General features: G+C 38.7%; 1 protein-coding gene across 1 annotated transcript in view; it reads right to left on the reverse strand.

Moving 5' to 3' along the window:
- Positions 1-2,911: 2,911 nt before the first annotated feature.
- cnksr3 (cnksr family member 3) overlaps positions 2,912-12,695 on the reverse strand; it is a 42,723-nt gene continuing 32,939 nt past the window's right edge. Inside the window, exon 13 of the mRNA XM_036975624.1 lies at positions 2,912-4,003. Coding sequence (XP_036831519.1) covers positions 3,681-4,003 — 323 coding nt within the window. The 3' untranslated portion in view covers positions 2,912-3,680. The remainder of the gene's footprint in view (positions 4,004-12,695) is intronic.

A 12,695-nucleotide genomic window follows, 5' to 3' on the forward strand; every position in this document is an offset into this window, starting at 1 on the left:
CTTTGCCTCCTCCTTTATATTATTCATATTAATATTCAGCAATAACAAGTTTGAACAGAATATACATTTTTGGAACTTCCCCGTATCTCACCCAGTAACTTTCTATACACAAAGTTCCTATTCACCCTTCATTGACCCCCCCCAACATATACATTTCTTATACATGTCAAGTAATCAATAAGTTCTAGTATGGTAACATGAATAAGTATATGTCAAGCCAGAATCCAACAGGTGATACAGTCTAGTGTGTGCTCACCCCTCCTCTGCCTCTCTCCATCGTTTCCTCTGTGTCATCTGTTGTTGTATCTCTTGGTATCTCGTGGTGTAAAGTACTTCAGTAAAAATACTTTAAAGTACCACATAAGTCGTTTTTTGGGGTATCTGTACTTTACTTTACCATTACTACATTCCTAAAGAAAACATTGTACTTTTTACTCCATACATTTTCCTTGACACCCAAAAGTACTCGTTATATTTTGAATGCTTTGCAGGACAGGAAAAGTCAAATTCACGTACTTACCTGGTCAACCCTACTGCCTCTGATCTGGAGGACTCACTAAACACACATGCTTTGTTTGTAAATTATATCTGAATGTTGGAGCGTGCCCCTGGCTTTCCGTAAATTTAAAAAAAAAACAAGAAAGTGGTGCAATCTGGTTCGCTTAATATAAGGAATTTTTAATTATTTATACTTTTACTTTAACGTTTGATACTTAAGTATATTTTAAACCAAATACTTTTAGACTTTTGACTTTTACACAAGTAGAACTTTACTTGGTGACTTTTACTTTTACTTGAGTCATTTTCTATTAAGGTATCTTTACTTTTACTCAAGTATGCCAGTTTGATACTTTTCCACCACTGCTCTTCCGTTGCTGTCTCTTGGTATTATATTTTACTTCCTCTTGTCTACCCTCATCCCGTCCTGGAAATGCAAATGCTTTGTAAACCATGTTTTACTTTTCCACTGTCTGTATTTCACCTCTTATAAATTGTGCAAATAAATACAACTCATTATAATCTATAGAGCAGCTTGACGTGATGGTCTACTGTGTGTGCTCAACCCGCCTCTGTTCTCTCTCCATCTGCCCTCTTCTGTGTCTTGTCTGTTGCGGTCTGTGTCTTAGCTGTTGCTGTCAAATTCGAGTCAAATTTTATTGGTTGCGTACACATATTTTGCAGATGTTATCGCAGGTGCAGCGAAATGCTCATGTTTCTAGCTCCAACCGTGCAGTATACCTGTCAATATAAAACAAAGCAATGTCAGAGTCCGGAATATACTGATAAAAAAAATAGAAACGCAACATGTAAAGTGTTGTTCCCATGGTTCATGAGCTGAAATAGAAGATCCCAGACATTTTCCATATGCAATTGTTTTTGCACAAATTTGTTTACATCCTTGTTAGTGAGCATTTCTCATTTGCCAAGATAATCCATCCACCTGACAGGTGTGGCATATCAAGAAGCTGATTAAACAGCATGGTCATTACACAAGTGCACCTTGTGCTGGGGACAATAAAAGGCCATTCTAAAATGTGCAGTTTTGTCACACAACACAATGCCACAGATTTCTCAAGTTTATGGGTTATTGTGTGAAGATTGATGAGCTAAACATTTTTTTTTCTTCCATTTTAGAATAAGACTGTGACGTTACAAAATTAGGAAAAAAGTCTAGGGGTCTGAATACTTCCGAATGCACTGTATATATATATTTTACCATCAAAAACAAGCCCATGCTTAATGACGCCACTGTTCCAGACTGATTGTGAAATACCGTGTATAGTCCTTTCTGTGATCAAACAGTGTCAGAGCTTTAAGCGACAACAAACTCTATGATAATTGTGATAATCATAGAATAATTGCAGAACTTCAAAAATGACTTTTTCTAATTATTGTTGAGAAGAAAGAACAAACAAGAAAGATGCAACCAAAAGTGGATTGCACGTTTTTATTATAGTTTTGAAACTATTACAGAGGTATTCATATTGCAAAGCACTTGCAAAGTCTTGTGAGTTGCTAGACATTTATGCGTAAAACTTGTCCTATGGTGCAGAAATATATTAAAGAGACCTATTTGTTGGAATTACCACACTGATTTCCTCCTTTAAGACAAGCTTCACAGCTCTTCCATATGTTTAGTATGTATGGTTACTCTTGCTAAGGCACTGTCTTCCTGGTCATGACATCATGTTATGGTTTCACAGTGAGTCACACTCAATGATGTATACAAACCCTGGATTGAGTTTTCTATGTATTGGCTATTGAGAGTCTTTGAAGCCACCATTCAGCCATATTTGCACTCCCCAGTAGGCGCAGTCCTCCATAGGAATTGGCGGAATTCTACAGTATTGCAATTAAAGGTTTCAAGGACCAAGGCACTGTATTTAATTAAGTATAAAAAAATACAATGTTTCAATGTTTTATTTCTATGTTTAGCAGCTATAATATAATTTAGACGTCTGCATTAAGGTGTCTGTAATATAATAAATGTGGTAAAAACTAAATGTAGACATTAATAAATGCATTTCCATATCTTCCTAAATATTTTTTACAAAGGAGGAGGAATGCCAAGATGGAGGTGCGGTGGCTTCAAAACAGTGCCCCCTGTAAGTGTTGAAACACATCAATGGTCACACCAGCTTTATTGAGAACCAGTTAGTGAGATAAAGTAGTTACACTTTTTTTTAAAAATGTTACCTGAACTACACAAAAATATGCACACACTGACGCTCACTTACTCACACACACACGCACGCACGGACGCTCACTCACACACGCACTGACACTCACTCACACACACACGGACGCTCACTCACACACACAGGCACGGATGCTCACACACACACACACACACGCACGGACGCACACGCACGGACGCTCACACACACACACACACGGACGCTCACTCACACACACGGACGCTCACTCACACACACGCACGGACACACACACTCACGGACGCTCGCTCACTCACTCACACACACACACACATACACACACACTCACGGACGCATGCACACACACTGACACGGTTTGTTACAGCACTGGACACACGGTAGCTTAAAAAAAGGCCAACTCTGGCAGTCATTTCCAGCGCATAATAACATGGAACACTATGAAGAGAGAAGCACACTAGCTCCAGTAAAAATGATAGGCATTGTATCTATATCAAATTCCAACTGAAATCAAATCAACTTCTGAAAAAGATCTAAACATATTTACAAGAAGTCTCTAGACAGACACAAACTAAATAACTTAACAGTTTACACATAGGAGAGTTCACCTACAGAAGCAAGGCAAACGTTTCCTAAACCTGAATTATTTTCTATAATACTTATTTATACTTGGCATTTTCTTTTATCCCTCCACAAAAGATGGAACACTGTCAGAATCTGTCAGCATTTTGAATCTAAACGAAAAATGTGTCACCCCGAGGAGTTCAAATGTAGCAAGAGATCCAACCAAATGGTCTACCACTACATTATGCGGTGTTGAAATTAAGCAAGACCTTCCGTCAGAGCTTCCAAAGGCTGCTTTAGCGCTCCAAGTTCCAACAGAACGTTCCAGGTTTGGTACGTGTAAGTCGGAATACTGAGTAGAGTAGCCAGACCATTATTCGATGATAGCAAGGTAAAGGCACTGTGGGGGGGGCGACATGTTCCACAAGGTCGAGGCACTCGTCAATGACTCAGCAGCCTGAGGCGGGCTAGCCAGCCCCCCAGGATCGAAGTGGGTTCCGAAGGAGGATGTTTGGGAGTAGCAGCAGCAGGGATCACAGTCGTAGCTGGGGAATTTTTGGATGATGCCTCCCGGTATGGGATGGTGGTGCTGTTGTGCAAGTCAGCATTGATGAAGCACTGGGAGCCCCTAATGTGGTCGACGCCATGGATCAGCTGGCCAGACCGCCCCTCCAGGGGTCTGTAGGGTAGTGGAAAGTACGGGGCCTCCTCAGAGATGGTGGCAATCCGCTCGTTACTCAGGTATCTGTGGAGGATGTCCTCTCCTGTAGGGGTAAACAGACAGACAGACGGGCATCTCAATCAATTATTCAAATGGTTTAATAAAGCCCTTTTTACATCAGCACTTACACAACACCTGCCGAACCCTCTCTGTTCAAGGTTAAGTCAGTCTAAGAAGGAGTTGAGGCCAAAATCAACAGTGGTTATGCTGGAGCTTACCCTAAAGTTAATGAACAACGACTTAAGAATTCGAGGCACGCAGTCCGAGCCGGCCTCAGTTTGTTCTGCAGAGTAAATAAGCCTGTGAAATGGCCATTTTGATAACAGTAGATTAGCCTCAGTTAGGTTCCGTCCCAAATGATACCCTCAGAGCTAGCACATAATGTTCTGAGAGCCATATGTTAGACGTTGATGAGAGTGTGGTTGTCCTATGGTTATTTTGCATGCAACACAATGTTCTGGGAATGGTGCAGGATACCCAGCTAGCACATAACATTCTGAGAAGCATATGTTTCTAAGGTGGGAATTTCAATACTTCAGCATAACGTTTCCTAATGGTTTCCTCAGGGTTCTATTTTAAAGTAATTTTCTCAAATTGTTCAAAGAATGTTAAGAAACAACGTTCTTCTGTGGGAATTTCAGTACTTCAGCATAACGTTTTATACAGGTTTCCCCATGGTTCAAGTAGAAGTCATGTTCCCAGAAAGTTCAGAGAACGTTATTAAGAAACAATGTTCTCTGTGGGCATTTCAGTACTTCAGCATAACGTTTTATACAGGTTTCCCCATGGTTCACGTGGAAGTCATGTTCCCAGAAAGTTCATAGAACGTTAAGAAACAATGTTCTCTGTGGGAATTTCAGTATTTAAGCATAACGTTTTCTGGTTCTATTTAAACACATACATTCAGTTCTCAGCGCCAACAAAACCCTATCCTGTTAAGTGTGTTCAGGTGTGTTGGCCGCACACACTAATTGGCCAGACTTGAGCTTAATGAATGCTCGTTCACTTTGAAATTGGGTCTATTTGAATAGACTAAAATGTACAGCTTTGTATGAGTTTAAAAAAACACGGCATGATAGCTCCATCCTTGTGGCGCAGTGGATTAATTATATGTGATAGAGAACAGAAGATCATAGGTTTGAGCCTCACTGATGGCGTGCTAAAATAAATGTTTAATTTAAAAAAATACTTTTTCTTTATTGAATATCCGAAACATTCAATATATTTGCAGTGAAGCCACTCAATAACTACATCCATCATCCAACAGACTCAGCGACACACAGAAGCATCCAGGGTCAATACTTAGCTCAAGGGCATGTTGACAGATCTCAAACCAGGCCAAAAAATGTGAACCTGAACCCTCCAATATCCCCCCACAGTTCCCCGATTGCTGTCCCTCAACCATTAGAGACCCCTCCCACAGTCCCCCCCCCCCAAGAAGAAAAATACAATGAATTCCATACTCCACTCCCAAGAACCTCCCAAAGAAACAACAACCAAGAGAATGAACTAAAGAGAAAAAAAAAAAATACAGAAGAAAACAGCAAACAACAATGCAACAAAAATATCTCTAGCAACACATATCTTTCAACTATGCTGTGATGTTTAACGTACAACTTCAATCTATCTAATTGAATAGAATCCACAGATTGCGAGTTGAAGATAAAAAGTTTTACTTAGAGTAGTAGTATATTAGTAATTGACTGACCCGGTCTCTCCAGATCTCCTAACAGTACTATTTCTAGGGTCAATTTTAGATCAATGCTATGCATCAATGCTATGCATTTTCAGACATTCCTGAACCTGAGACCCGAAACAGGTTACTCGAGGGCAATACCAAAATAAATGGTCTATTGATTCTGTATCCTCACAACACACCCTACAGAGCTTCCATGATTTTATGCCTCAAATATTCAACATTTTGTTGGTGGCAAGAATTCTATTTAATAATTTTAGCTGAAATGCACAAAGTCTTGAATCTTGCTTTGTTTTATATATCAACTCATACACCCTGTATCATGGAATCGGTACATCAAAAATCTCTTCCCAACTATTTTGCAATCTGTATGGCACAGTTGACAACATCCTGGTCCTCAAGTGAAACTGGTATACTTTCCTATTTATGCTATTTTTATTCCTCCGCCAGTTTTGATCCTCTTGTCACGCCCTGGCCTTAGTTATCTGTGTTTTCTTTACTATTTTGGTTAGGCCAGGGTGTGACATGGGTGATTTATTGTGTTTCGTCTTGTCTAGGGGATTATTAGATTTATGGGGTTGTGTTCAGTGTAGTTGTCTAGGTAAGTCTATGGTTGCCTAGAGTGGTTCTCAATCAGAGGCAGGTGTTTATCGTTGTCTCTGATTGGGAACCATATTTAGGCAGCCATATTCTTTGAGTATTTTGTGGGTGGTTGTTTCCTGTCTTTGTGTTTGTTGCACCAGATAGGGCTGTTTCGGTTTTGCCACGTTTATTGTTTTGTATTATGTTCATGTTGAGTTTTTCTATTAAAAACATTAACTATAACCACGCTGCATTTTGGTCCGCCTCTCCTTCCCAGGAGGAAAGCCGCTACACCTTTATATTGGGCAGACAGACCAGTTCCCTACCTCCTCCCGCTGCCACCTGCCTCCTCCATTTTGGGGGTAATGCTGTAATCAATTGGTTGTACTCTTGGATTGAACAGACCTTCCCGTACAATTCTGATAACTCCATGAAGGACATAACTTCACCATTCCAATTTACAATAAAATACCCTTTTCCAACATCTTTCCCATAAATACAGGTATTTTATCAACCAGCACATTTGAGTTCAACCATAATATTCGTTGTAATATTTGTTCTATCTTTTCATGGGGACGAAATTGAAATTGTTGCCAGCTCTGCAATGCTTGTTTGAAATTAATTGAAAATTAGACATGACAATCTGCACAAAGACAAAAAGGCAATTTTTAAACAATGGATGAGTTTTTTTTACTTGATAACCATTTAGGGTTCAAGTAAAACTTTTGAATAAGTGAAGCTTATCTTATCAAAAGTAACAGTCAGTATATGGTGTGGCCACCAGCTGCATTAAGTACTGCAATGCATCTCCTCCTCATGGACTGCACCAGATTTGCCAGGTCTCGCTGTGAGATGTTACCCCACTCTTCCACCAAGGCACCTGCAAGTTCCCGGACATTTCTGAGGGGAATGGCCCTAGCCCTCACCCTCCGATCCAACAGGTCCCAGATGTACTCAATGGCATTGAGATCCGGGCTCTTCGCTGGCCATAGCGGAACACTGACATTCCTGTCTTGCAGGAAATCACGCACAGAATGAGAAATATGGCTGGTGGCATTGTCATGCTGGAGGGTCATGTCAGGATGAGTCTGCAGGAAGGGTACCACATGAGGGAGGAGAATGTCTTCCCTGTAACGCACGGCCACATCTGCAGTCCTCAAGCCTCCTTGCAGCATGTTTAAGACACGTTCAAGCAGATGAGCAGGGTCCCTGGGCATCTTTATTTTGGTGTTTTTCAGAGTCAGTAGAAAGGCCTATTTAGTGTCCTAAGTTTTCACAACTGTGACCATAATTGCCTACCGTCTGTAAGCTGTTAGTGTCTTAATGACCGTTTCGCAGGTGCATGTTCATTAATTGTTTATGGTTCACTGAACAAGCATGAGAAACAGTGTTTAAACCCTTTACAATGAAGATCTGTGAAGTTATTTGGATTTTTATGAATTATCTTTGAAAGACAAGGTCCTGAAAAAGGGACGTTTATAGATAGGCATGTTTCATTTTGTCTGGTTTAACGTCCCAGATAAAGCAAAATATTTTTTGCTCATATGATTTGAAAAATGAATCATCAGGAGTAGGCAGGGCCATAAGTAAGTGAGTAAACTGAGATATGACTAAGGAGTTAATCAGGGCAATTTTTCCATAAATAGACAGGTATTTACCTCTCCATGGTTGCGGGGTCTTGTCTATTTGGACAAGTTTTCTATTGAAATTCATTGAGGAGAGCTTACTTATATCTTTTGTGATATGAATACCAAGTATGTCTACTTCACCATTAGCCCATTTTATAGGTAAACTGCAGGATAATGTAAAAGTTATATTTTTTAAAGATCCAATACATAATATTGTGCACTTATCATAATTGTGTGTTAGTCCAGAGAGTACAGAAAAGTTATCTAGCTTGCGGACTTAATATAAAACCTGAGTCATCGGCATACATGGACACCTTTGTTTTTAAGCCTTCAATTTCTAATCCTCTAATGTTGTTATTGGATCTGATTTTAATAGCTAGCATTTCGATGGACATAACAAATAGATATGGTGACAGCAGACACCCTTGTTTAACTCCTCTTGACAATTTCAAAACTCTCTGAGAAGTAGTCATTATGTAGTATTTTACACCTGGAGTTGCTTTACATTATTTTTACCCATTTTATAAGAGAATTACCGAAATTGAAAAAATCCAGGCATTTATAAATAAAATCCAGTCTTACTTTATCAAATGCCTTTTCAAAATACCAGGCCTGGCTTCTTAGATGTTTCATGATGTTCTATTACTTCTAGTAGTTGTCGTATATTATCTCGAATGTATCATCCATGTAAAAAAAACTGTCTGATCAGGATGAACAAAACCTGGTAAAACCCTTTTAATTCTGAGTGCTAGTATTTTTGAATCACAACATTAAAGTGTAAGGGGCCTCCAGTTTTTTAGATAGACTGGATCTTTATATTTGCCATCTGGGTCTTGTTTTAATAATAGAGAAATCAGACCTTCCTGCTGAGTACCTGACAGACTACCATTGCTATAGGATTAGTTAAAACAATCTAACAATGGAGCTTTTAGTCTCTACCGGAATGCCATCAAGCCCTGGGGTTTATCCAGACTGAAAGGATTTAATAGCCTCAAAAAGTTATTCCTCTGTAATTTGGCCTTTGCACTGATCTTTCAGTACATTTGATAATTTTCCATTTTTTTTATATTATTTGGAAAGAATTCCTTACCGTAATTTTCATTCAGTGGGAGAGGATGAGACGGAAAAGAGAATATCTGCCTAAAATAATTAGCTTTGTCTTTTAATATAATTTGGAGAATCATAGATGTCTCTGTCTTCAGTAACGAGTTTATGCAAATTTTGTTAGCGTTCCTGTATTGGAGATTCAGGAAAAATGTTTTTTCTCTATATTCCATCCAGTTTGCTTTCTTTTATAACAGATTACATTAGATCATTCTTGAATAAGTTCCTCTAGTTCTTTTTGTTTTTCATCTAACTTATTTTGTATCTCTGTAGTATCGTTTTTATTGCTATCTACCTGTACTCACATTAAGCATGTCCAATCCGAAATTAAATCTAGAATCGGCTTCCTATTTCGCAACAAAGCATCCTTCACGCATGCTGCCAAACATACCCTCGTAAAACTTACTATCCTACCGATCCTTGACTTCAGTGATGTCATTTACAAAATGTCATTTAGATGTCATTTACAAAATAGCCTCCAACACTCTACTTAGACTGCATCCAATTTGCTATCACAGTGCCATCCGTTTTGTCACCAAAGCCCCATATACTGTGCCCTTGTTGGCTCGCTTCATATTCGTCGCCAAACCCACCAGCTCCAGGTCATCTATAAGTCTTTGCTAGGTAAAGCCCTGCCTTATCTCAGCTCACTGGTCACCATAGCAGCACCAAACCTTAGCACGTGCTCCAGCAGGTATATTTCACTGGTCACCCCCAGAGCCAATTCCTTCTTCGGCCGCCTTTCCTTCCAGTACTCTGCTGCCATTTTGATAAAATGTCCAATATCCCTGTCCACGTGGAGAATCTATAAGAGTTATGTGAATGCCAATTAGATGATGATCTGATCGCATTCTGTCTCCTATTAAAACTTTTTTTAACCTTTGATGCAAGAGAGAAAGAGACAAGAAAGTAGTCAAGACGACTAGCTTGATTAACTTCTTGAGTGTAGGGGGCAGGATTTTCGTTTTTGGCTAAAAAACGTACCAATTTGAAACGGCCTATTTCTCAGGCCCAGAAACTAGAATATGCATATAATTGTCAGATTAGGATAGAAAACTGTCAAAATATTGTCTGTGAGTATAACAGAACTGATATTGAAGGCGAAAACCTGAGGAAAATCAAACCAGGAAGTGGTTTCTATTTTGAAAGCTCCATGTTCCATAGCCTGCCTTCGCTCCATTTAAAGGGATATCAACCAGATTCCTTTTCCTATGGCGTCCTCAAGGTGTCAACAGTCTTTAGACATAGTTTTGGGCTTTTATTTTGAAAAATGAGCGAGAAAGATAACATCGTGTCAGTGGATAGCTGGGTGTTCGCAGAGTTTTGCTTGCGCAACAGAGTGGGGCAGCCATTGTCTCTCCCTCTCCTATTAAAAAAGCAACAGTCCCGGTTGATATATTATCGATTATATATTTTTAAAACAACCTGAGGATTGATTATAAAAACGTTTGACATGTTTCTGTGGATATTACGGATACTATTTGGAATTTTCGTCTGCGATGTCATGACCCCTCGAGCCTGTGGATTTCTGAACATAACGCGCCAAACAAATTTAGGTATTTTGGATATAAAAATAATCTTTATGGAACCTAAAGGAACATTTATTGTGTAACTGGGAGTCTTGTGAGTGCAAACATCCGAAGATCATCAAAGGTAAGCAATTTAATCTATTGCTTTTCTGACTTTCGTGACCAATCTACTTGGCTGCTCGGTGTTTATAATATTTTGTCTACTGAGAGAGATATTCTTACATAAACGCTTGTTACGCTTTCGCCGAAAAGCTGTATTGAAATCTGACACGCCATGTGGATTAACTACAAGCTAAGCTGTTTTTTTGCTATATTGCACTTGTGATTTCATAAAAATGAAATATGTTTAGTAATTTAATTTGAATTTGGTGTGCTGCAATTCAGCGGGTGTTGATGAAAATGATCCCGCTAACTGGTTGGGTGCGTCAAGAAGTTAAGTCTCCTCCATATCTCTCTCTAAGTCAGGGTTTTTTAGTCTCCAAATATCCACTATTTCTAATGTGTCCATAATATTTGTGATTTCCTTAAGGGCACGGTGATGATAGTTTGTAGATTACCTTTATGGTCCATTGAGGTACTTAACACTGTGTTATAGTCTCCTACCATAAGGATTTGATCATTTGTTGCCTGTAAGTTCAATAAATTGGTATAAATGTTTTTAAAAATGTATGGATCACCATGATTTGGACCATATAGATTAATGAGCCAAATCTTTTTTTCATCCATTTTCATATTCAAAAGGATCCACCTTCCTTGCGAATCATTCCTGTTTGCACATTCAGAAATTTTTGTTAATTACTATCATCACTCCTTTTGAGTTCCTTTGTCCATGACAGAAAAATATTTCTCCACCCCATTCCTTTTTCCACGTAACTTCATCTATGGCGGTAGAGTGAGTTTCCAGTATATGTTATATTCCTTTTCTTTTAGCCATGGGCATGGACTGATCTTCTTTTTTTATAATCTGCTAAACCATTACAATTATAACTGGCTATACTTATTTCGACCCTTACCATAGCTAGATACTATTCTCAGTCTAAATTGACCATAGTTAGTGCTTGTAAAGTTACTGCCATCAGAGGTATTATGATGGTCAAAATTAGTGCTTTCAAATGTCTGATATTTAGAATTCAAGAAATAGGTTCTAGCAATATTTGTTTTATTGCCTTGCCTGTTTGCCAATGCCACAGATGTTAGAAAATTGAGACAAGATATTATGTGTCTAGTAAATCTGAGTAGGTTGATGTGTATGATATTGCATGTGATTTTGTGAGAGTGTGTACGATGTCTGTATAAGAGTAAGACTATAATGCGTGATGTCCAAATAAATAATAACTCTACCAATTTGCATAGTTAAATGTATATGTGTGTAACATGTTGTGCGTATAGCCTTAATATTCATGGTGATAGTTGTATTCCATATCGTATCACCGTCATAGTTCCATCTTAATTACCTCAAACATCATTGGAAAACACATCCCAGCAATTCCATAGCAATTGACGTTTCACATGATCATGAAAGAGACCTTGCATTACTCAGTACAAATGTATTCCGTACAATATGTTATTATTCCCCAATGCCCCTATTCTGATATCTTCCCCTTGCTTGTTGTAAACATTTATAAACTTGTAGACAAATACATAAAAAAAGATAGACAAACAATAAACACATTAAATTATAAAACAGTTCTCAATAATGGATAGAGAGGGAGAGAGAGAAGGGAAAAGAGAGAAAGATAGTGAGAGAAGAGAGCGAGCTCAGGTGTGTGTGTGTGTGTATGTATAAGTCCATATGTGTAGGCGAGCTTGTAATTGAGTATGTGTGTGTTCATATCCACTTCATAGTGTTCAGATATTTTTACAGTTCCCATACTTTCTTTTTTTTATAACCTGAAGTCTCTGTAGAATTGAGAATCAGCCATGGTGTTATGGAGCTGTCTCGGAATAGCTGTCCATCTATAAAGAGTTTGTCCACAATGAGAACCCTTCTCCCTTCGTTGCCTTTGTACCAGATACAGTCTCTTACCATGTTCGTTTATCTCCCTTGGAAATTGGTAATTGAGACCGAATTTGGTCCCTTTAAGCTCCCTTCCCCCGCTTTTGATCAGCTCCTTTTGTTGGTAGTGTTCAAATTTGGCATAATTAATACCTAAGCAAATTAGTATCCATGTGTCCTATCTGTGCTTGGAGCTTAAA

The sequence above is a fragment of the Oncorhynchus mykiss genome, chromosome 4, assembly GCF_013265735.2.
Source record: "Oncorhynchus mykiss isolate Arlee chromosome 4, USDA_OmykA_1.1, whole genome shotgun sequence".
In the NCBI taxonomy this organism is placed as follows: Eukaryota; Metazoa; Chordata; class Actinopteri; order Salmoniformes; family Salmonidae; genus Oncorhynchus; species Oncorhynchus mykiss.